Source organism: Polypterus senegalus, chromosome 10, assembly GCF_016835505.1.
Source record: "Polypterus senegalus isolate Bchr_013 chromosome 10, ASM1683550v1, whole genome shotgun sequence".
NCBI classification, from domain to species: Eukaryota; Metazoa; Chordata; class Cladistia; order Polypteriformes; family Polypteridae; genus Polypterus; species Polypterus senegalus.
In genome coordinates this window covers 27,986,076-28,012,888 of record NC_053163.1, presented here as the reverse complement: position 1 = coordinate 28,012,888, position 26,813 = coordinate 27,986,076, and the positions used below count along the sequence as shown (strand labels likewise).

General features: G+C 39.2%; 1 protein-coding gene across 1 annotated transcript in view; it reads left to right on the top strand.

Annotated features, from left to right (window-relative positions):
• Positions 1 to 26,390, top strand: part of LOC120538139 (NADH dehydrogenase [ubiquinone] 1 subunit C1, mitochondrial-like) — a 76,777-nt gene extending 50,387 nt beyond the window's left edge. The window contains exon 3 of the mRNA XM_039767576.1: positions 26,288 to 26,390. Within this exon, the coding sequence (XP_039623510.1) occupies positions 26,288 to 26,390 (103 nt within the window). The remainder of the gene's footprint in view (positions 1 to 26,287) is intronic.
• The last annotated feature ends 423 nt before the right edge of the window (positions 26,391 to 26,813 follow it).

Here is a 26,813-nt window from a genome sequence, read left to right as displayed (position 1 = left end):
CCTTGGCTTGCTTCTACCCTTTGGAGTTTGTAGTCATCATTGTTCAACATGAGGACAAACAGCTGTGCCCATGAAAGTAAAAGAAGTCATTATGAGGCTGTAAAACTAGAATAAAACCATTAGAGACATCAATAAAACCTGAGGATGACCGAAATCAACTACCTAGAATATCATTAAGAAGAAAGAACACACTGGTGAGCTCAGTAATCACAAAGGGACTGGTAGGCTATGGAAGACCTCCACTGCTCATGACAGAGGAATCCTCACTATAGTAAAGAAAAAGCCTGCAACGCCTGTCTGACAGATCAGAAATAGTCATCAGGGAGCACTGCAAGATGCAGACCACTAGTTAGCCACAAAATCAGGATGGACAGATTATAGTTTGTGAGAAAGGACTTTAAAAAGCCTGCAGAATTCTGAAAAAAAGGTTAGGTGGACAGACGAGTCAAAGATGAAGCTGATCAGAGTGATGGCAAGAGCAACGTGAGGAGACCAAAAGGAACTGACCAAGATCCAAAACAGACCACCTCATCTGTTAAACATGGTGCTGGGGGTGTTATGGCTGTCACAGGTCCTGGCACACTTGTCTTCATTGATAATGGAACTGCTGAATGAATTGTAATGTTTTTTGAAACATCTCATCTTCTCAAATTCTTGTAAATGCCTCCAAACTCATTAGATAGTGCTTCATCCCACAATAAGCTAATGGTCCCAAATATAGTACTGAAGCAACACGAGTTTTTAAAAGCTAAAAAATGGAAAATTATTGAATAGCCAGGCCAGTTTACCTGATTTAAATCCAACTGAGCAGGTCTTCCATATGCTGAAGAGAAAATTTAAGGGGCAAGACATTCAAACAAGCAGGATCCAATGATGGCTGCACTGGAAGCCTGGCAGAGCATCACCAGAGGAGACCCTCAGCACCTGGTGATGTCTATGAATCGCAGACTTGAAATAGCCATGGCATGCAAGGGATAAGCAACAAAGTCCTAAATATGACAACGGCTTTAACAGACCAGCCATTGCTGTGTCCCAAACATTATGGTGCTCTGAAATGGAGGGACCATGTAAAAAAAGTGTTGTCATTTCTACATGGAGTGACTGAAACATATGCAAATGCCCTTAATGTCTGAAATGTGTACTTTAATCACGATGACTGAATTGTTAGATTTGTCATTTTAAACTGTGGAGCAGAATAGTAAATCGTATAAAAATATGTTTTTGTCTTAAACAGTATGCGGGGCACTGTCTATTATATTCCAGTAACATTTATTCCTGTTTGCTTATGCATTACAATGATTTAGTCATCTAATTTCCATGTTTGCGGTGGATTTACATGCCCTCCAGGGAAGGTCCCTGCTTTATGTTATCAGGAGAACCTCTTATCCCCTATGACCCTAAAACTGCACTAAGAAGGTTCAGTAAATAAGGCATATGTTGGATCAGGGTGCTCATAGTAATAAAAGTCTCTCCAGGCTTCTTTCTCTAATACAGCAGGTCTCTCACCAGCCAATGTGCTCCTGTCTTTTCGAACCGTGTGTAAGATAACGTCTCTGTCTTTCTGCTGGAGAGCAGCTCTGAAGAAGACTTTGAATTTTATTGAATCCGACAAGACAGAAACAGAGCTGACTTGTTGCTGAAAGCTTTACTAAGTCTTTTCCTGTGCTTTTAAGATCCGGTCTGTGCAATGCAGAACCCTGATAACAACAATATAGACAGTATATACACCTGAAACATCATGACCACTCATGTTTGAATCCAGCAAGGGCGTACACCTCATGGGAATTTGCTTGTTAGAGACTGCAGCTTTTACTAAACCAAAGGTCTCCATATATATTATAAAAGGAAATCCTGAGAAGAGACTTTTTCAAAGAGATAATTTCAAGTCCCGCAAGACGAGACTTTGACCATGAGATTTTTTGACCATTTACAACCACGCACACAGTAATCTCACCTCACATTTGTGAGAATGCTTTTGTCAGACACAGTTCCTGCTCTCTTAGCTCTTATAAATTTTTGGGTTTTCCTCACTTTAAGTTCCCAATCCCCATGCTCTCCCAATCCATCTACTGACTTCATAGAAAATCACGAGAGACATGAATGTCACTGCCAAGGTAAGTAAATCTCTTTCTTGGTGGATATTTAAAATCCGGTGCTGTCAAGTGGTCTTCATCAGCCCCATTCTGATCAGAAATTTGACAAATGAAAGGAGACCATTCAGTCCATCAAACTAATAGCTAAGCAGTCCCAATATCTCATCCAGAAACATCTTAAAGGTTGTCATGGTTTCAGATCCATGTCTCAATAGTTTGTTCCACTTTCCCAAAATGTATTCTGTAAAGAAGTGTTTCCAGGCTTCTGTCCTAAATGCACTTTCCCTTAAAATGTTTTGTGCTCAATGCATTCCTGACATTGATCTGTAGTGGATGAAAATCCAGATGTCCATTATGATCAATGCAATGTCTTCTTCTTTTTTTATATCTGTGGCCATCTTAAGGATGCAAGTTGTACTGGATTGTTTATTAATTTTGGGTGGCTTGTGCTGCACAGCCTTGACTGGTAAAAGCTCAAAGCAGAGGTGCAAAAACACACGATTTAAAATAAAAAAGTGGTCTTCATTTTAATGATGAAAATAAGGAGCTGGACCCTTCAAGTCTCATCTTTAAACTGGAAAAATCACATGCACATGCACAGAACCACACACACACACATACAACCAAGGGGTAAATCTTGAACACTGTATGAACCTTGTGCTAGAGCTAGCCCCCTGAGTCAGAAACAGGTTTGAAGAGCTCAGCATGAAAATGATTTCACTTACTACAAACAGCAATATTTTTCTAGATTAGAAGTTACATTGATGGAAAATGAGAAAAAAATTCTTAAGATGTCTACGTTGAGGGTCATTATAAACATATTAATAAGACGTTAATTTACTCAGGGATGTTTATTACTTATTTTGCACAACATCTGGCAGAGCTGTTCCCTAACGGCCCTTAATGCAGAAAAAAGTCTTCATAAGTCAAAACAGTCATTACCACAACAGAAAGGCATATGACAAAAAGTCATGTCAGTGTCTGCTCCATAATTCATGGAATACTATTCAGTCCACCAACCAGAAGTTCACAACATGTGGCAATTGATTGATCATTGGAGACTAGAGCAAAAAAAAAAAAGAACTAGGAAGGACTGTGTTACACATGCTCTTAAATCTCCTTTATAAATTCTGTTTGAAATTAGATCAAGAAGTGTCCTATGGAGCACAATGCAGCAAGAGCTCAAATGAACAGCCAATCAGATTGCATGTTTATGTCCATGATTCACACGTTGAAAACTCCAAAAGGGTTTAACTGCATGACATTCACAAGCAACACTCTTACTCAATAGTCTTCATTACACCTGAATACGATAACTGTCTCACAACTCTAGTCTAGCCATAGTAGAAGAATGTGTTAGATGGATAGATAGATAGATAGATAGATAGATAGATAGATGTCAAAGGCACTATTAGATAGATAGATAGATAGATAGATAGATAGATAGATAGATAGATAGATAGATAGATAGATAGATAGATAGATAGATAGATAGATAGATAGATACTATATTGTCCCATGGGAAAAATAAGACTTTACAGAACCACAAATAAAATGAACATTATAACAAACCACACCCCTCCCAAACACACAAACATCTGGCTTGGATAAACAGGCAGCTATTTGCCGTCTAATAACAGGCTTATGGGAAGGAGTAAAATGTGATCAGACTGACCCAGTTGTGCCTCAGGTTTACCTTTAAAGGCTTTTAACATTTAAATAAAGCAGGTCCAGGGATTGTGTCCACAAGTAGAACATGACACATGCTGATGGAAGTTTGTCATTGTTCCTTCCGGAGCTCCCTTGGGTTGGAATGATTCATCATTAGAGTGTTGTTAACAGAGTAAATTGATACTGCTGTCGAGTTCCTGTTTGCAGAGAGAGGAATAGAAGCATTAATAAGTATTATGTAACTTAGCTCCCTATGCAGTAATGTGGATTAATTCTCATAGTATTACAATGTCTGGATTGCACTTTTTCATTTTAATTGTGATATGCTTGCATTTACCCAACGGCTCATTCGCATATTATAAATGTTAAGTTCCCCTCCTGCCCTTTCCCACTCCGTATGATCATATTAGAAAAAATCCATGCAGCATTAAAATATCACCTAGAATAAGATTTTTAAGCTAATTATCCATTATACAAAAATGTCACAGTACCTGAACTGACCAAGAGATTTGACAATTCATCCAATTTATCTGAAAGCAGTTGAACTTTCCTTGGTATACGGAGGCCAGCCAGTTCTGATACCTTTCCTACTTACCTCTATCCATGTTCTGGATCTTTGCCCTTTCCATCTTCAGACCAGCTGCCCCTCCAATAAGGTGTAATGGAGCTCTTTAGGGGGGTAATGATTGCAGTGATACCAGCTGAGTACAGGAATATTGTTTTTTATTGTTCAGAGATTCTTACATCTTCAGGTGTTATGGATGCAAAGTATCCTTCAGATCCTGTTTGCACTCCATATGACATCTAAGAGATTGCAAGAGTGATGCTTTGAATTGGGTTTGTTGAGAAAAATGCAAGTAACTGGATATGTTGTGTAACATGACTGACATGTAATGCAGAGGCCGATAAACATAATCAGATGTGTATAATTTGATTGGCTTGTTCATGAGCAGACCTATGCTTGAGTATTTGAGAATGGAGGTCTGCAGCTGGACTCTATTCTTTACATGCAGTTTCAGCAAGTCATAAAGGTATAAATGGTTTGGAACCTCTTTAACTTGCTGAGTTTATTAAGATTTGAAACCCAGACATTACCCCTGAAAAATGATGTGCATGTTTGTTTGATTGGAGACTCAAAACTAGCCTGTGTGAATGAATGGGCTGCATTCTGAGATGACTACTGTCCATCTTAAGGCTTATTCTTGCATTACACCCATTCAGCCCAAAAGAGGCTCTTTTCCTACAATTATAAACTGTGATAAATGGGCAAAACAAGTTGAAATAGTGTATGGGGAAAACGTTTACAGGTGTTCAATCCCTTTGGTTAGGTTAGTCATAAGCTAACAGTAAAGTTATATGTGACGTCAGTCTGACTGTTTAAAAAAACACTAAAAAAAAAGGATGAAGACGCTCTGTTTTGAGGGAATGTATTCATGACTGAGCTACAGATGTGATGGTAATGCATTTTTAAGTCTTTTCCATTATTAAAATATCTAACTTGGCTGTACTTCCTGGTTGTCACTTCATCACTTGGCCGTGTGATGTGTCCTAGATGGGATAGCTGCTTAAAAGCAAATGCCACAAGTACCTTTAGTCAAGTTGTATCCTTTTACTAGGCCTGCTCTCTAGTTGTACACACCAAGACGGATATGTTAGTGCACAAGTCCACTAAAGGGTGGGAACTCTGCATGAAACTTTCCGGGTGACCCTAAGTATGTCAGTAAAACCCACATGAGGATGTTGAGTATGTTACATGGACTGGTTTAAGAGTGCACAGGTGGAATAAGGAGAGTGTTGCAAACTCTATGACCTGTTCTCTGCTTCTACCCTAAGAATGGAAGAGAAGACCCGAGAAGAGAGTCATGTCTGCTTAGCTTCATCTGTTCTGGTGACCATTACAAAAGAAGATGCCCAGAGGTTGTGGATGTCAGTTAATGGACCATCACTTGGAGGGTCTCCTTTAAAAACACACTTTTTTGTCACCTTTTACAACCATGAGATTGAGCTGAGTGCTCTGTATACATGAAAACGAGTCATTTTGTTGGGAATCAACTCACACTTTCCTAACAGTTTGAGCTCTGGAAAGAGTCATTTACACTTCAAAATTTAAAAAAATGCTTTTGTGGATGAAATGAAGGAATCTAATATATTAGTTTTAGTAATTTATAAATAAACTAGCTGTGTAAGCCTGTGCTGTAAAAAGCCTGAGGTCCTAAAAACTATTGAAATCGTCAAAAAAAAATTGAAATGTAGAGATGTCAGGTAATTGAAGGGAACTACTCTGGGCGTCTCTCTCCTAGGAGGTTTCGTTTTGCCGACTTGCTCGCATCGCAATTATCGGTTAAGTGAGTGTCTCTTTCTTCGGAGGTTTCATTTTGGCAATGTGCTCACCTTGCTTCTGTATTAGATATTAGGTAAGATTCATTGAAATTATGTATATAAACACACTGTTTATATACAGTAAAACCTAAATATTATTTTAAAAATATCGAGTGTCTCTGATATCACATATGTTACAGCCATTACGATAGACAGGCCATCAGTAATAAATACGTACAATGCAAGAAAAGTAGTATACAGTAAATGTGTGTACAGTGACACTAAACGTACGTACATGTACTAAGTACTGTAAGTAGAAAATTAATTATGGTTACTCACCAACAATGACTTGTCCGATAACGATAAGTTTAATTTTACTGCACAACAAAGGAGAGCGTTACAGCCCTTCTAAAGGAGCCACTTCAGGTGATTGTGTAGCACTGCCGTTGTTCTTCTTCTGGCAGTCTTCAATCCAAATCCCTAAAGCAGATTCCATCCAGACTACTGCCTTATTACATCCATTTACAACTCGTTTTGCACCCTGGTTAAAAGGACACTGCGGCCATAGATCTTATATTCCTTTCCTACTTTTAAAATAAAAAGAATCGTAGCCTCATTGATGCTGTAATGGCGTCCTACAGTGGTGTAGCTTTTCCCTTCCTTCAACAAATGCAAACCATTTACCTTTTCGGCAATCGTTAACATCTTCCGTTGGCGCTTGGGCACGGCCCCTGAAGCAGTAGCAGCAGCAGATCGTTTTGGAGCCATAATGAAGGGCTTGACTATGCACAAAGATAAACACAAAAGAGCACAAAAGTTAACTCTTTAGACAGCGAAACACGTTGATGCTGAATGAGCGAGACGAGACGTCGTGGTTAACACTGCATTCAGCGCACAGGAACTTAACTGCGTGCTCTGATTGGTTAGCTTCTCATTCATCCGCCAATAGTGTCCTTTGTATGAAATCAACTATGCAAACCAACTGAGGAAGCATGTACAGGAAGTAAAAAGACACGTTGTTCGCAGAACCTGCGAAGCAGCGAAAAATCTGCGTTATATATTTAGTTATGCTTACATATAAAATCCGCGATAGAGTGAAGCTGCGAAAGTCGAAGCGCGATATAACGAGGGATAACTGTATATATAAGATAAGTGAAATATGATAAATAAACATACAAACAAAGAAAAAAATAAATAAATAAGAGAAGTAATGCTAAATATGTATATATATTATTGGGAATCAATTAAGAAAAATGAATTCATTGCATAAATGTATTTAATTAACCACAACTAATCACATCTAATATTAAAACCTGTAAGCATAAAATTAATATGTAAATCATGCAGTAAATACACATCAAGTCACAAGTTTAAACTAGAATCAACACAAAAGAATAGTTATACTTAAACAATGGCCTTAAACCTGAACTTTTTACAAAATGATACTTGAGCAAGTGAAACCTGAATTTAAATGCCTTCCTAAAAGCCAAATTGAAAAGAAGACAAAAGGAAACCAGACATATCAAACTGAAAATGAAATAATTGAAGCTGCTGTTGCTAAAGAATAAGTATCTCTTAAAAGGGGAAATGTTTAAGACATGTTAAAACTCCACAAATACTATCCTCAATTGTGCATCATGATCAACGACTTCATAATTCTATCACACATGTTTTTAGATAGATAGATAGATAGATAGATAGATAGATAGATAGATAGATAGATAGATAGATAGATAGATAGATAGATAGATAGATAGATAGATAGATAGATAGATAGATACTTTAGGTCCAGACCTGAGAGAGACACACTCCTTAGGAGGTCAAGATCTGTCCTAGGAGGATGGAACTAGGCATGCTGGACAACATAAAAGCAGATCTGTGATTGATGTTTTGCAGACGCAGCACTTAGAGAGCACTTTAGCAGCAAGGAGAGTGTTGACGATCCATCTGCCTAGGTGCATGTTCATCAGCAACTCTTGCATAACAGAGGGAGTCCTGGACAGTGGAGTGAGGCAGAGAGAGGACTACCTATATGACAGGGCAAAGGGATGAAGCAGCTGAAAAATGTGTCCAAAATGATGAGCAAGTGTTGTGTCTGGAGTGTGAATGGCAATCTTTGAGCTACTTTTTTTTCCACCCCCTGTCTTGTACCTTTGGACAGTTCAGCATATATATAGATTTAATGCTTTTGTGGTTGGTAGAATTGTGGTGTGCCTTTGGAGGAAAACACTGCTTTACCTACAACTTTGCTCCTGGCACACTACAAAAGATCTCTGTAGGTGCTATCTTGCTTAACAACTAACACCATGCATTACTTGGATGGTTATATTGTGTTCTTTGCATAAATTATTGAAGATACTGCAAACTTGAATCATAGGTAGGGATAAACATTACACTTCTGTTTCTCAGAATTTTATCATTACATTCGAGTAGTCAGCACTGTAAGCTACCTGGCAGACTGCCACATTAAATACAGTGATACTAGAGATGTATTTTTGGTTTTAGTGCCACTCAAACATAACTTATTCAGCACTTATGTGATATGACATTGATTCGATCATCTTACAGAAACATGAAATGAAAAAAAAGAGAGTTAAATTTTTACCTTTGCAACTTTTCTCTAGCATTGCACCTGGACTGACCCCCGCCGACTCCCTTTCCTCCCACTCCCCTATGCACCTATGTCAGTATGTATAAATCAAAAAAATGAACACCATGCCATGCTATATGCATTGACATGTGACGTGTCGTTGTGAACCGCGTAATATAAAATGTTTATGTAATTCTTTAGGTACACACTTAACTTATTTGTATTATTGTTTCACAATGCTAAAAAAAAAATACATGAAAGTTGTCACAGATGACCGGGGACACTGCCCGGCCGGGACGCCTGGATAGTCCCCAAATTGGACAATACGTTTCCTCGGCCACTAGAGGGAAGCCACCCGGGGCTATTTGGGGGCCACAGGGACACAGCTGGGGCGCTCTTTATGAGAGGACGTGGTCACCACCAGGGGGTGCCCGGACAGTGAGAGAAGCTTGGATGACAGCACTTCCGCCACACCAGGAAGTGCTGTCGGAAGTAATTCCAAGGTCACCCGGAGGGCTTCCAGGTGCTTTCCTGAGACTTCCGCCACACCAGGAAATGACGTCAAGGGGAGCACCTGGGGGTCATCTGGGTCATGATAAAAGGGGCCGCCTCTTTCCAGTACACGAGCCAGAGTTGGGAGGAAGAAGACGAAGCTTGTGAGGAGGAGGAAGGAGGTTGAGAGAGAAAAGAAAGAAGAGAAAGAAAGAAGAAAGGAAAAGAGAGTTGGTGAGAGAAGGCATTGTGGTGCATTGAAAGAATAAAATTAAGGAGTGTGCTTTAGACATCCTGGTGTCAGTCTGTCTGTGTTTGGGGGTGCGTTTTCCACAAAGTACAAACCCTCGCCAAGCTTTTCCCAGGTAATGCTAGGATTAATTCACTTTCAGGCTTTACTTGTTTTATATACTGTATATATACAGTGGTGTGAAAAACTATTTGCCCCCTTCCTGATTTCTTATTCTTTTGCATGTTTGTCACACAAAATGTTTCTGATCATCAAACACATTTAACCATTAGTCAAATATAACACAAGTAAACACAAAATGCAGTTTTTAAATGATGGTTTTATTATTTAGGGAGAAAAAAATCCAAACCTACATGGCCCTGTGTGAAAAGTAATTGCCCCTTGTTAAAAATAACCTAACTGTGGTGTATCACACCTGAGTTCAATTTCCGTAGCCACCCCCAGGCCTGATTACTGCCACACCTGTTTCAATCAAGAAATCACTTAAATAGGAGCTGCCTGACACAGAGAAGTAGACCAAAAGCACCTCAAAAGCTAGACATCATGCCAAGATCCAAAGAAATTCAGGAACAAATGAGAACAGAAGTAATTGAGATCTATCAGTCTGGTAAAGGTTATAAAGCCATTTCTAAAGCTTTGGGACTCCAGTGAACCACAGTGAGAGCCATTATCCACAAACAACAAAAACATGGAACAGTGGTGAACCTTCTCAGGAGTGGCCGGCCGACCAAAATTACCCCAAGAGCGCAGAGACGACTCATCCGAGAGGTCACAAAAGACCCCAGGACAACATCTAAAGAACTGCAGGCCTCACTTGCCTCAATTAAGGTCAGTGTTCACGACTCCACCATAAGAAAGAGACTGGGCAAAACGGCCTGCATGGCAGATTTCCAAGACGCAAACCACTGTTAAGCAAAAAGAACATTAGGACTCGTCTCAATTTTGCTAAGAAACATCTCAATGATTGCCAAAACTTTTGGGAAAATACCTTGTGGACTGATGAGACAAAAGTTGAACTTTTTGGAAGGCAAATGTCCCGTTACATCTGGCGTAAAAGGAACAGCATTTCAGAAAAGAACATCATACCAACAGTAAAATATGGTGGTGGTAGTGTGATGGTCTGGGGTTGTTTTGCTGCCTCAGGACCTGGAAGGCTTGCTGTGATAGATGGAACCATGAATTCTACTGCCTACCAAAAAATCCTGAAGGAGAATGTCCGGCCATCTGTTCGTCAACTCAAGCTGAAGCGATCTTGGGTGCTGCAACAGGACAATGACCCAAAACACACCAGCAAATCCACCTCTGAATGGCTGAAGAAAAACAAAATGAAGACTTTGGAGTGGCCTAGTCAAAGTCCTAACCTGAATCCAATTGAGATGCTATGGCATGACCTTAAAAAGGTGGTTCATGCTAGAAAACCCTCAAATAAAGCTGAATTACAACAATTTTGCAAAGATGAGTGGGCCAAAATTCCTCCAGAGCGCTGTAAAAGACTCATTGCAAGTTATCACAAACGCTTGATTGCAGTTATTGCTGCTAAGGGTGGCCCAACCAGTTATTAGGTTCAGGGGGCAATTACTTTTTCACACAGGGCCATGTAGGTTTGGATTTTTTTTCTCCCTAAATAATAAAAAACATCATTAAAAAACTGCATTTTGTGTTTACTTGTGTTATATTTGACTAATGGTTAAATGTGTTTGATGATCAGAAACATTTTGTGTGACAAACATGCAATAGAATAAGAAATCAGGAAGGGGGCAAATAGTTTTTCACGCCACTGTATATATATATACACACAGTCATTTGAAAAAGTTTGGGAACCCCTCTCAGCCTGCATAATAATTGACTCTCCTTTCAACAAAATAGATAACAGTGGTATGTGTTTAATTTCCTAAGAACATCTGAGTACTGCGGTGTTTTCCGAACAAAGATTTTTAGTGAAGCAGTATTTAGTTGTAAGAAATTAAATCAAATGTGAAAAACTGACTGTGCAAAAATATGGGTCCCCTTGTAATTTTGCTGATTTGAATACATGTCACTGCTCAATGCTGATTACCTGCATCACCAAATTGGTTGGATGAGCTCATTAAGCCTTGAACTTCATAGACAGGTGTGTCCAATCATCAGAAAAGGTAGTTAAGGTGGTCCATTGCAAGTTGTGCTTCCCTTTGACTCTCCTCTGAAGAGTGACAGCATGGGATCCTCAAATCAACTTTCAAAACATCTGAAAACAAAGATTGTTCAGTATGATGGTTTAGGGGAAGGATACAAAAAGCAATCGCAGAGGTTTAAACTGTCAGTTTCAACTGTAAGGAATGTAATCAGGAAATGGAAGGCCACAGGCACAGTTGCTGTTAAACCCAGCAGGTCTGGCAGGCCAAAAAAAATAAAGGAGCAGCATATGAGCAGGATTGTGAGAATGGTTACAGACAACCCACAGATCACGTCCAAAGACCTGCAAGAACATCTTGCTGCAGATGGTGTATCTGTACATCATTCTACAATTCAGCACAATTTGCACAAAGAACATCTGTATGGCAGGGTGATGAGAAAGAAGTCCTTTCTGCACTCACGTCACAAACAGAGTCGCTTGTTGTGTGCCAATGCTCATTTAGACAAGCCAGATTCATTTTGGAACAAAGTGTTTTGGACTGATGAGACAAACATTGAGTTATTTGGTCATAGGTAAAAGCGCTTTGCATGGTGGAAGAAGAACACTGCATTCCAAGAAAAACACCTGCTACCTACTGTCAAATTTGCTGGAGGTTCCATCATGCTGTGGGGCTGTGTGGCTAGTTCCGGGACTGGGGCTCTTGTTAAAGTCGAGGGTAGGATGAATTCAACCCAATATCAACAAATTCTTCAGGATAATGTTCAAGCATCAGTCACAAAGTTGAAGTTACGCAGGGGTTGGATATTCCAACAAGACAATGACCCAAAACACAGTTCGAAATCTACAAAGGCATTCATGCAGAAGGAGAAGTACAATGTTCTGGAATGGCCGTCACAGTCCCCTGACTTGAATATCATCGAAAATCAATGGGATGATTTGAAGCAGGCTGTTCATGCGCGGCAGTCATCAAATTTAACCGAACTGGAGAGATTTTGTTTGGATGGTCAAAAATACCTCCATCCAGAATCCAGGCACTCATCAAAGGCTATAGGAGGCGTCTAGAGGCTGTTATATTTGCAAAAGGAGGCTCAACTAAGTATTGATGTCATATCTCTGTTGGGGTGCCCAAATTTATGCACCTGTCTAATTTTGTTATGATGCATATTGCATATTTTCTGTTAAGCCAATAAACTTAATGTCACTGCTGAAATACTACTGTTTCCATAAGGCATGTCATATATTAAAAGGAAGTTGCTGCTTTGAAAGTGAAAGGAGTTGTAGCACCCCAAACCCCAGACACAACCACCACAACACAAGTCCCATTACAATTAAAAAAGTTTATTTTCACAAATACCTTACAAAAGGCTTTGAAAATCACAAATGCAACACAATTCTTCTCCTTCTCTTTTACTCTTTCCTTCCACTCCTCCAGGTGAGCTTTGTCCTTCTTTCACCTGACTTCAACTTGCCTGGATAAGGTCAAGCTGCTTTTTCTATCTTGGACCCAGGAGTACATCCAGTGCTAGGTCATAGTGTGATAAAAGTACTTCCAAGTCAAACAAAAGCCCACAGGTAATAGATCTCTGTAGCACCCCCTAGTGACATCCACTGAACCCAACAACTACAGTTCCAAGCATGCCTTGCATGCCTGTTGTCCATACAGGTAGGCGCCTTTCTTGCTTCCTGTTTGGTACTTGCCATCTTTCCCAGCATGCCTCATACATGCCTCTGTATGTCTGTCTGCTTTTCACGAGAGAACTACTTAACGGATTTAGATCGGGTTTTATTCTTTAATTTGCTTAAACATTCTGGTTGATTTTGCAACTTCTCTTATTGCGCTAAGTATCATAGTTTGCTCACTTAGCTAGCGATAACTGTTTGTTCAACATAAATTATCATCAACAGATGATGATTAAAGGGTAGCATTTGTCGTTTTTGAGACAGAGATCACAGCTCCATGTGTTGTAGAGGGTAGCTGCTTATTGCCAGAGATATCACGGCCATTTGCTTTTCTCCCCAGACGGAGGATGTTCTCCCATCAGAGCTGAACACGATCACATACAGTGCCAACGTCTATTGATTTTAAAAGTTTGTCCTTTTTCACTACTATGTGGCCACGGTCATGAGGGACATAATGATACAAAATCTATATATTGGTACTTTTAATATTTTGAAATATGGTATCTATTTTTCAGATCTGCTGTTCACGTGGCAGTCTTCCAGCATATCCCAGTCAAATGCAGGGCACACTTCATCACACAGAGTCACCATTCAAACTAACATACATGTTGGAGTACATGGAAAAAACTCTTAGGACACAGGAAATGTTGTATAATGGGTGACCAAGATGGGAACTGAATCCCATAGTTGTGACCATTGAGCTCCCCAATACTGATAAATACAGCAGCTGATCAAAATATGCGTGGCTGGGAAGCAAAGCAAAATGAAAGTCACCTACAGCTTCACCTTGCATTTTTTTATGTTAAGTGCGTTGTAATCAGGTCTTCAATGTCTACGGGGAATGCAAAGAATCATCATATCATTGAAATTTTGACCTGAAATAATATAACTTAATAGAGTATGGTTTAACTCCTTTGCTCCAATTGTTACATTAATGTGACAAGCCATTAGGTCCCTTCATGTACAGTCATCACAAAAAGTGACCTTGGCTCCCACCTTTGTATTTTAATATCTTATTACTTTTGTATTTTTGCACCATCACATTAAGAGAGCTGACAGATGAGTAGCTGCTCAGAACTTCTGATCTAAAAGGCACTGAGTGAAGGCGCTGAGTATTGTCTCCAGATTAATAAGGGCAAGCACAGTCACAAGGGGTTTAGGAGATAGTGGCTCAGTATATTGTTACATGTTTTTACAGTGCCTTCCACTAAGATTGGCACCCTGGGTAAATAATAATACTAATAAAAATACATTTTATTTATTCGTAGGTACCTTTCTAAACACTCAAGGACACCGAAAAATAGATAAAACACACATTATAAACAAAACAAAAAATAGAAAAATTAAAATCAGACAGAGCAATTATAATCAAAGAGAAAAAGCAGGCTTAAGTAGAGGACTTTTAAGTTTAGATTTGAAAAGTGAGAATAAATCAATATTTCTAAGCTCAGATGGTAATGAATTCCAAAGCTGGGGAGCAGAGCAACTGAATACTTCATATGTGCAAGATGATTTACAGGAATGTCTTAGCCTGTTCACCATCATGTTCAACACATGTGGCTCATAAATCGTCCACAAAAATTGTACATATTGTAAATAAGGCGCTATATAGCGCCCGACCCGGCACAGAATACGCAGAGGCACGTGTTCACACTCAAAGGCTCCTTTATTTTCTTCAGCTGTGTGACACGCCTTCCCCGTGCCACACAACCCAAACACAGTCCAAGCACAAAACACACAGTTACCACCAAACCAACACTTTCCTGCTCCACCACTCCTCCCAGGCAACCTCGTCCTCTTCCTCCCGATTCTGGCCTCGATTGCTGGGAGGCAGGCCCTTTTATACCCCACCCGGAAGTGATCCAGGTGCCTGACCAGCTGGTCTTAATTGCACCTCCGGGTGGGGCTGATAAACCGTCCAGTGTAGTGGCTAGATCTCTGCAGCACCCCTTAGCGGCCACCCCATCTCCCAACCGGGCTGCTGTGGTGGACTCCATGTCCCACGGAGCCACAGGGAAGATTGAGGAGGAATCCACTGCCAGGGAGACTGCCCCCAAGCGCCCCGGGGAAGGTATTGCAATGTCCATAATGGCTCCCCTGGGACGTATGCGGCAGAGGCGTCCCAGCCGGGCATGGGATCCAGCTGTCCGTCACAATATATATATATATATATATATACAAAGCATTACCATTAGTATTAACATAATTTTGACTCACCCTGTATATATATATATATTGTGGAAAGCGTACCCCCAGACACAGACAGACCGACACCAGAATGTCCAAAACACACTTCTTTTATTTTTATTCTAAGCTCCACAATGCCTTCATGCACCAACTCTCTTCCTTTATTATCTTCTTCTTCTTCTTCCTCTCTCTCTTAACCTCCTGTCCCTCCTCACAAGCTTTGTCTCCTTCTTCCCAACTCTGGCTCATCTACTGGAGGGAGGTTTCCCCTTTTATTATGACCAGGATGAGCCCCAGGTGCTCCCCTTGACGTCATTTTCTGGAGTGGCGGAAGTGTCAGGATAGCACCTGGAAGCACTCAGGGTGACCTTGGAATTACTTCTGGCAGCACTTTCTGGTGTGGCAGAAGTGCTGCCATCCCGGCTTCTCTACTTGCCCTAGCGCCCCCTGGCGGTGGCCACGTTCTCTCCAAATAAGTATTCTGTCCATGTGGCCCCCAAATATACCTGGGCCAAGTATTGCCCAACTCGGGGACTATTCAGGTGTCCCGGCCGGGCAGTGTTCCCGGTCATCTGTGACTCTCTCTCTCTCTCTATATATATATATATATATCTATACTAATAAAAGGCAAAGCCCTCACTCACTCACTCACTCACTGACTCACTCACTGACTCATCACTAATTCTCCAACTTCACGTGTAGGTAGAAGGCTGAAATTTGGCAGGCTTATTCCTTACAGCTTACTTACAAAAGTTGGGCAGGTTTCATTTCGAAATTCTACGCATAAGGGTCATAACTGGAAGCTATTTTTCCCCATATAATGTAATGGAGTCTTGAGTTGGAGATGGCCGTGGGGGGCGGAGTTTCGTGTGACATCATCACGCCTCCTACGTAAGTACGTAGACAACAAGGAAGAACTCCAAACAGCGATGAGCACAAAACGCCATTTCACAATTGAGAAGGCAGAAAAACATTATGAAGCAAATTATGCATACAAGCATATTCATAAGTACAGCTCCTGCTGAAACAAAGCACAGCGTGAACCGTATGTTTATATTAAATTAAGTTCATAGACAGGCTGCCACTAGCGTTTGTAATTTAGTGCCTGCCCATATAAGGCCGCCCATCAGCGCAATCCAATACAAACACTGCCGTAAATATTCACGTGTGAAGGACTGTGCTTATGCAGAGGAAGATGAGATGGTCAGGGTGGTGTTTGGCACAAACTCATTGAAACTGCGAGAGAAAGTTTTAAGTGCCGGGTCTTAGCTGACATTACACGAGATGGCACCAGTACAGCTGGGAACCTTCGATGCAAGAACACCAAGCGGCTCACGTGAACTGACGCAATGCGCAGACAAAAGCAACAGTTCCAAAGAGTGCTGAACAAAACCGAATTACACAATTGAGAAGGCAGCAAAAAATATGAAGCGCCTTATACATACAATCATATTCATAAGTGCAGCTACTGCGGAAACAAAGCACACGGTGGAAAAAGTGAATGTCCTGCTAAAGGAAGACAGTGTAAAAAAACCCGTGCATGCAGTTTGTCACATCACAGATAAAAAGGAAGACGAGCTGTTTATTGATGCAGTAAGGAACTAATCGATGAATGAAACCTCTTATCTTTACAACGATTGACAAACACGGAATGTAACTTGAACACATCCTACAAATACGAGCCTGATTGAAAGAAATAATGATAATCAAATCCTTGATGACAGCAACATTCAATAACACTCACAAAACAATTACTGTATATTGACAATCATGTTACGCTATTTTTAAAATGTTCCCTTTTCTTTTCATAACTTCTACTTCTCCACTGTACACGGGTATATATATAAATGTATATATATACCCGATCTACAATACATACTTTAGCATAGACAAGCCACACGCTGTGGTAATTGTAGAGTCTTCGCCTCTAACGCCGACATTGAGGTTCGATTCCCGAGAGGGATGTACTGACTATGTATGCGCTACCGATTCATTTTACCTTCAGATCTCCTTGGTTTGGGACGTATGAAAAATATTAGGTTAACGCAGAATCATGTTACGCTATTTTTAAAATTTTCCCTTTCTTAGCACAAGCACAGCTGAGAAGCTTCGATGCATGTACTCCATAACGTTAAAAATAACGCATTTAATCACACTTTCAATTCCAAGCAAACGGAACTTTTGTCAATGCATGATTTCCTGGTACATCCATTACACTGATGCACACATCACAGCTACAAAAATGTTAGAGTCGGAATAAAGCCGCTCCTACGACTGATCATTTCGACTTCCCGAAAGCCTTGATAAAAGCATGGTTTTGTGCACACTGAAAAGCAAGCAAAATTAGATGCATTACAGAAAGCGGACTTTGTGGCTCTTACTGGGGATCATTGGACTTCCGTGACCGTTAGTAATTCTAATTACATCTAATTACAAAATGTTCAATGATCACACTGTTTTAGCCTAATGTACAAAATAATTTTGGCTAATGTTACTCAGAGTTTAAAGAGTAAGCTGGTCAAATTACCTTTTATGTTTCTGACTTATTTTTTTAAGAAGAAAACTGCACTTTATGTTGAAATTTTGGTTATTATTATTTAAAGACAATACTATTCTGAAAATGTACTTAAAGTACTTAAACTACCACTTTATTTTTAAGTCTGCCCAATTTTAACCAGGGATGATATTTTTGTTTCTGTTTTGAATTCAAATGCAGTTTAAAGGCTTTTTTTTTCAGAAATTAAAACAGCTTCAGTTTACAATATTCATGTCCATGTCTATTATTTGATTCTGTCACCCACTAAACCCTTTTAAATTAAAAAAAAAACATTTGCGATTTGGGGCAAATTTACGTGTGCGATTACATACGATTAATCAAGATTAATTCTTACACAGCCTCTAATTAATTGGATTAATTTTTTTAATCGAGTCCCACCCCTAATATATATATATGTAGATATATATATGTAGATTTGTATATATATGTGTATATACAGTATATATGTAGATATGTATATGTTGTATATACAGTATGTATATATGTGTGTGTGTATATGTATATATATAACTGTATATATATGTGTGTATAGATGTGTATATATATATATATATGCCAGCAACACTCATGACAATGACAAAACAATTACAATTGTCAATCATGTTACGTTATTATTAAAATGTTTCCTTTTCTTTTACTTCCCGCTGCCAATAGCAGGTATTTTGTATATATATATATATATATATATATATATATATATATATATATATATATATATAAATAGATAGATATGACAACAACACTCATATCAATGACAAAACAATTACATTAACAATCATCTTACGTTATTTTTAAAATGTTTGCTTTTCTTTTTCATAACTTCTTTAACACACTACTTCTCCGCTGCGAAGCGCGGGTATTCTGCTAGTATATATATATACACACTAGGGGGTTCGCCCTCTGCTCCCCATCCCCCCTGGCCTGCGCTACATGCCAGCTGCTTCGCATCTTTGCCGCTCGTGTTGTGAAGAGGGGGGGCTGAACACACCCCAAGGAGACACGGTCACTCCTCTGAAACCCTCTCTTAAACGGTAATACAATGGGAATAAAAAAAAGTGTTTTTTTATCTCCTCTTTGCTCAATCAGCTGCTGGCTTGTTGCTGCTGCTGCTTTGCCGCGTGATCTGCATTTCGTGCAGTTCTTTGAACAAGCCTGTACAGCAGCTGTCCTACTCTTTGTCTTTTATTTCCGGACACAGGCGTGGTTAAATCTCTTGGCACAAAGTCTTGTCTTGCTGGACATGAGTTCTTGATATTTTTTAGTTTATAATTTAAAAAACAATGGAATAAGAATCTGATATTCTAACAACATCACATTAAAGTTTGATAAATTCTGAAAAGAATGATGCCAAACATATATATTTAAGTTTTAAAAAGTCCGATTTAAAGTGTGACAAAAACATGACATAAAATCATTGCAATTTTAGGCTTAGGAATTTAAATATATATATATATATATAGAGAGAGAGAGAGAGAGAGAGAGAGAGAGTAGATATAGTGGATAATCATCAACAAGACCCTGAAGCACATCCGGGTGAACTAAAAAAGAGGCCACATCCCTTCATTCTGGGTGCTGGAGTCGGAAGTGGGGGACAGAGCTTGCGAAGGGGCAGCAGAAGAGAGAGAAAAATAAAGAGAAAAGAAAAAGGACTGAGTACTGATTGCTGGGTATTGTGCATTGTGTGCTGTATTGAAATAAAAAGAAGAGAAATAACCAGAGTGTGCTTTTGGGACTTGTGGGACTGTGTGTCTGTCTGTGTCAGGGCTGATTTACCACTATATATATATTTCTTTTTCTTTAGGCTGCTCCTATTAGGGGTTGCCACAGCATATCATCTCCTTCTGTATTTTTCTGTCCTCTGCATCTTATTCTGTTACACCCATCACCTGCATGTCCTCTCTCACCTATTCCATAAACCTTCTCTTAGGCCTTCACTTTTACTCTTGCCTGGCAGATCTATCCTTAGCATCCTTCTCCCAATATACTCAGCATCTCTCCTTTCCACATGTCCAAACCAACGCAATCTCACCTCTCTGACTTTGTCTCCCAAATGTCCAACTTGAGCTGACCCTCTAATGTACTCATTTCTAATCCTGTCCATCCTCGTCACACCCAATGCAAATCTTAGCATCTTTACTCTGCCACCTCAGGCTCTGCCTCCTGCTTTCTGGCCAGTGCCACTGACTCCAACCCATATAACAAAGCTGGTCTCACTACCGTCCTGTAGACCTTCCCTTTCACTTTTTCCGATATCCGTCTGTCACAAATCACTCCTGACACTTCTCCATCCATTCCACCCTGCCTGCAGTCTCTTCTTCACTTCTCTTCCACAATCCCCATTACTCTGTACTGTTGATCCCAAGCATTTAAACTCATCTACCTTCGCCACCTCTACCCTTGCATCCTCACCATTCCACTGACCTCCCTCTCATTTACAAAAATGTATTCTCTCTTGTTCCTACTGACCTTCATTCCTCTCCTCTCTAGAGCATATCTCCACCTCTCTAGGGTCTCCTCACCCTGCTCCCTACTATTGCTACAGATCACAATGTCACCAGCAAACATCATAGTCCACGGGGACTCCTGTCTAATCTCGTCTATCAATCCGTCCATCACCTTTGCAAATAAGAAGCTGATCCCTGATGTAATTCCACCTCCAACTTGAATGCAGACCTCGGTCACATTTCCCTCGTACATATCCTGTACAACTCCTCTCAGTCACCCTGTCATTTGCTTCCTCCACTTCCACAAAGACACAATGCAACTCCTTCTGGCCTTCTCTAAACTTCTCCATCAACACCCTCAGCAAACATCGCATCTGTAGTGCTCTTTCTTGGCATGAAACCATCCTGCTGCTCACTAATCATCACTTCCCTTCTTAACCGAGATTCCACTACTCTTTCCCATAACTTCATGCTGTGGCTCATCAATTGTATCTCCCTGTAGTTACTACAGTCTTGCACATCCCCCTTATTCTTATATATCTCACACACACACACACACAGGAGAGCATCAGCAGTCCTCAGAAGTGTTGTCTCTTCCTCTTTGTATAATAATGCCAAACTAGCCACCAGAGAGAGACTCTAAATGGTGATGAGCCAAGATCTGGCATGTCTCTATTAAATCTGAAAGTTAAAAAGCTAGGTGTTGTTTAAAAAGACCATAACAGGTAATGATTTTGAAAAAAAAAATACACTACTGAAACAACTAATATTCACATTTTTGGCACATTAAAACTCCACTTTCTGATTTTTTTACTTGATCTGATATACTTTATAAGTCACTTGGTTTCTAGTAAAGGAGACAGAATAAAGACAAAAATCCAGAGAATTCCTTTACTTCTAGAGGTCCCATGGCACCAAATTCTGGAACATGTTTTGCATTTTTTGTATTTTCCAGCTGAAAAAAAGGATTATAAATGAGATTTGAGTATTTCCAGTATTAGCAAGTGGTAACAGGTGCTTTCTGTGGTGCTGAAGAAGCTGCCCTACGTTGTCACTCTTTTTCAATTGTATTAATTTCATGATCAGTCATGCACTTGGGGCTCACTAGTAATTAGTTTGGTTGTTAGCCTTGATTATTTTCAGGTGTTTGCTTTACCCATCAAGTAATGTTGACACAATAAAAAAAGTGCTCTAAGGAAAGCTTATCCAAGTCATCTACTTGTCAGCTGGACCCCCTGCCTACAGTTTTGGTTAAAGCCTGCCTCCCCTCTCTAGTCCCTCTTATTTCTGCCATCATTCACTCTTCTCTTGCTACTGGTATTATTCCCTCATCTTTCAAAACTGCTGCTATAACCCCAATATTAAAAAAACATGGTTGTGATCCTACTAATTTCAATAATTTTCGCCCCATTTCTAACTTGCCCTTTATCTCCAAAATTCTTGAAAAAATAGTAGCTATCCAACTTCACACCCACTTGTCTCACAATAATCTATATGAGAAGTTCCAGTCTGGTTTTCGCCCCCTTCATAGTAAAGAAACAGCACTTGTTAAAATTACTAATGACCTCCTTATGGCTGCTGATTCTGGTCTAATCACTATTCTCATCCTTCTTGATCTGAGTGCGGCCTTTGATACTATTTGTCATACCACTCTCCTTAATAGATTATCTTTGATTGGCATTACTCACACTCCACTTGATTGGTTTAGATCTTACCTTTCAGGCCGCACTCAGTTCATACAGCTTAAAACGTTCACATCCCAACCCACCGCTGTTACTTCTGGTGTGCCACAAGGCTCTGTCCTGGGGCCTCTTCTTTTTATTATTTACCTTCTTCCCCTTGGCAATATTTTTCGCAAATATAACATAAATTTTCACTGTTATGCTGATGACACCCAGCTCTACCTTGCTGGTAAACCCACCTCCTCTTTTCCACCACCCTCACTTATTGATTGCATTTCTGAAATTAAATCCTGGTACTCTTCAAATTTTCTTAAATTAAACAGTGACAAAACTGAGGTTCTCCTCATTGGTTCAAAATCATCATTATCCAAAACCAATAATCTTTCTTTAATTATTGATAACTCTGTTGTTTCCCCATCATCTCAGGTCAAGAGTCTGGGTGTCATCCTCGACAGTACTCTATCTTTCCAATGTCACATTAATAACATCACCCGGTCTGCTTACTTCCACTTACGTAATATTAATCGCATTCGTCCCTCCCTCACTCCTCATACTACTGCCATTCTTGTTCATAGTCTTGTCACTTCTCGGCTAGACTACTGAAATTCACTCCTCTTTGGTCTCCCTAAAAATCTCTTCACAAGCTTCAGTTAGTCCAGAATTCTGCAGCATGTATCATCACTGGAATCCCATCTTTTCACCATATTACCCCGGTCTTGCAGCAGCTTGATTGGCTCCTGATCAAGTTTCGTATTGATTTTAAGATTCTGCTACTAACTTTTAAGGCCATCCATAACCTCGCACCTCCATATCTGTCTGACCTTCTACATGTTGCCATTCCATCCCGTAACCTTAGATCCTCTTCCTCCACCCATCTGACCGTTCCTCCCTCCCGTCTAACCACCATGGGGAGCAGAGCTTTCAGCCGTTCTGCTCCCAAGCACTGGAACTCATTACCTGCGCTCTCCGAAATATCAAATCATATTCATCTTTCAAATGTAAACTTAAAACACATTTGTTTAAAATGGCTTTTTCTTCTTCCTCCTAATTATAGTGGTTTTGTTTGGTTTTAATTTTTAGATTTTCTGATGTTTTAAGTTGTTTATAATTGTGTTTTGTATTTATTTATTTATTTATTTATTTATTTATTTGTTCGGTGTCCTTGAGTTCTCTGAAAGGCGCCTTGTATAAATAAAATGTATTATTATTATTATTATTATTCATAAAAGATTGTGTTGTTTACCATTAAGGGCATTATATATAGTAAAGGAAAACTTCATTGATGAATAGTGTCACAAGTTACATATTTGCTGGTCCACTAGGGCATCAGAGTGATACAAATTTCTCTTATTGTACTTGTTTTATGCTCCTTTAGTAAGGCAGTTACATTGACAAGAGCACACCGAACACACTCTTCATTCAAGAGTCAAATAAATGCTATGATGACAAATGGAGAATGAGAGAATCAAACAATGTTTACTACATCTACTTACCTGTCCACATACACATCCTGTGTATGGCAAGCCAAATTAACATTTAGAGATATCTCAAAATGAATTTTGGATATCTTAAAATGTAATTTACTTTTTAAGATATCTGAAACTCGCTTTGAGATATCTTAAAATAATTTCCTTTACATTTTAAGATATCTGCAATACATTTTGAGATATCTCAAATGTATTTCAAGATATCTCAAATACAGTTTCAGATATCTCAAAATAATTGTGTCTGCATTTCAAGATATCTCAAATGAATTTTCAGATATCTTAAATTGACCTTTCATGCATTTTAAGATATCTTAAATGCATTTCAAGATATCTCAAAATCATTTCCTGTAAAATTGCCTATTATTTCAATGGGACTACTTGTTTATTATAAGATATCTTAAAATGTATTTGAGATATCTTGAAATGTGCAGGAAGTCATTTTAAGATATCTTGAAATGTATTTGAGATATCTGAAAATGGACATGAAGCTGTTTTATGATATCTGGAAATGTATTTGAGATATCTTAAATTGTATTGTAGATATCTGAAAATGCTATTGAGATATCTTGAAATAATTGAGTGTCCTTTTAAAGATATCTTAAAATGCATTTTAGATATCTTGAAATACAATTTGAGATATCTTGAAATACATTGTTAGATATCTGAAATGGAGCAGAGACCCATTTTAAGATATCATGAAATTAATTTTAGATATCTAAAAATGTATTTCAGATATCTGAAAAAAAAAGAATTTCAAGATATCTTGAATGCTTTTTAAGATATCTAAATTATATTTCGAGATATCTCAAAATAACTTCCTTCTCATTTTAAGATATCCCAAATTCATTTTGTGATATCTGAAATGCATTTTCAGATATCTTAAAATGACTTCCTGCACATTTCAAGATATCTCAAATACATTTCAAGATATCTTAAAATAACTTCCTGTGTATTTCAAGATATCTCAAATTCATTTTGAGATATCTCGAAATAGACAGGAAGTCCCATTGAAAGAATAGGAAATGTTACAGGAAGTGATTTTGAGATATCTCAAAATGTATTTGAGATATCTTGAAATGCACAGGAAGTCATTTTAAGATATCTCGAAATGTATTTATGATATCTCAAAATGCACAGGAATGTATTTCAAGATATCTCGAATTGCATTTAAGATATCTTAAAATGCATTTCAGATATTTCAAAATGTACAGCATATCATTTCAAGATATCTTGAAATCTATTTAAGATATCATAAAATGCTTTTAGATATCTTAAAATAGATGCATTTTTAGATATCTGTAAGTCAATTTGAGATATCTAAAATGCATTTCCAGATATCTTAAAATCCATTTTGAGATATCTCTAAATGTTAATTCGGCTTGCCATATCCTGTGTAAACTAACTGCAGTGCCACAGAGAGCTGGAGGGTATGCTGACAACATGCGGGGCAAGAAAGAACTCTGCCCTTACATTACATTGTAATCATTGTAATGAAGGGATTTACTGCTTCTACAGAGGTGTGCCGTGAGTTAGCATTGTTATGTCTGTGGTGGAGGTGGGTATTTTCTGGTTTATTTCCGGATTTGTGGCAAATGCTGCCAGAATGCTCTCTGTCTTCCCAAAGCCATAAATGTGAATCAAGCCGGTTCAATAAAAGAATAAATGGATGGACGCTTTCTACATTGTAGAAGAATATCTGTCCAATTGAGACCAACGTCGCACAAAACTGGTGATCAAAACTGCATGTGATCAATTATTCTGTCTTTTATATTTATAACTAACTTACACCACTCTGTATAGATCTATTTTCACTTTTACATTAAAAAGTCTTTCTGTTGACCAATGTCAATAAAGCCAAATTAAATGTACTGTGATAATGTTTAATATGCTATCTATCTATCTATCTATCTATCTATCTATCTATCTATCTATCTATCTATCTATCTATCTATCTATCTATCTATCTATCAACACTGTCTTGCTGTCGGTGTGTCTTTCGATTAGTGTGGTCTGGGGTGGGCGTGTCTGAGTTATGGCGTTGGAGGTTGGACATTTTTTTGTCGTTTTGTTTTTCTTTTTTTCTAACTGTAATTTATTATTTTTTCTGTATCAGGGGGTTTTATTGAATAAGATGTGGCCATGGCTTAAACGTCCAAAGGGTTGAAAGTTTTATGAGAATCTTTCCCGTTGACATGGGGCTAAAGTACTGGTAGAGCTGCAAGTTTCGGCTGAAGAGTGTGTTGTGGTTGTCGGTAAAATTGTCGGCGATAAGAATGTCCGTTCAGCTTCAAAAATAAATAAGGCGGTGGTGGTTTTTGTTAAAGAGGAATCTCTGGTTGATAAACTTGTGGAACAAGGGGTTATTATTAATGGCGCTTTGGTTCCTGTTTTAACTCTGTCAGAGTCTACAAAAAAAGTTAGAATTTCAAATGTCCCACCTTTCTTAAAGAATGATGTGGTCAGATATGGCCAGGTTCTATCGAAGGTACTGATGATTCTGTTAGGCAGTAAAATGAAAGCATTGAAACACGTTGTTTCACTTAGGAGGCAGGTTTTTATGGTGTTGAACAACACGAATGAGGACATAAATGTAGCTCTAAGATTCAAGGTTGATGGCTGTGGCTTTTGTTACTTCAGACTCAATGAAGTGTTTTAGCTGTGGGTGGGCTGGACACAAGGCTTCTCAATGTAAGAATGAGACCTTTTTATGCCCCTGCTTCAGAGAGCGATGGGAGGAGTATGAGAGTGGTGAGGAGGTGGACAGTATGGAGGATGAGAAGACTGCAGTGGTAAATGAGCTTGTAGCCAAAGCGCAGGTTGTGTAATTTGCTCCTCACTGTAGTGTTAACAGTCAGCGTTGGCTAAGCCTGCCAATCTTGTCAACAACGAGTCCATTCAAAGTGCTCAGTGCGAGTCTGTGGACAGAGAACCGAGTAAAGATAAGCCAGAGACTGCAGAGTTCGGCAGCGGTAGGGATAAGACGCTGATGGTTGGCACAGAGAATGCCATGCCCGGCTGCCACCTCTGCGAATGAAGCTAAAGCTACTGATGTGGATGCAGAAACACCGGTAAGTGCAGACGTGCACCTGACTAAGCGCACCGAAACAAGCACTGTGGAAGGACAGAGGAGTGAGACAGCAATGGGTGTGAGTGGTGAGATTGATCAGAGGGAGAGTGCAAGAGTAGAGAGGGGGAATGTGAGGAGGAATGTACAGTCCGCACTCGAAAACGAAACGAAAAATCAGATA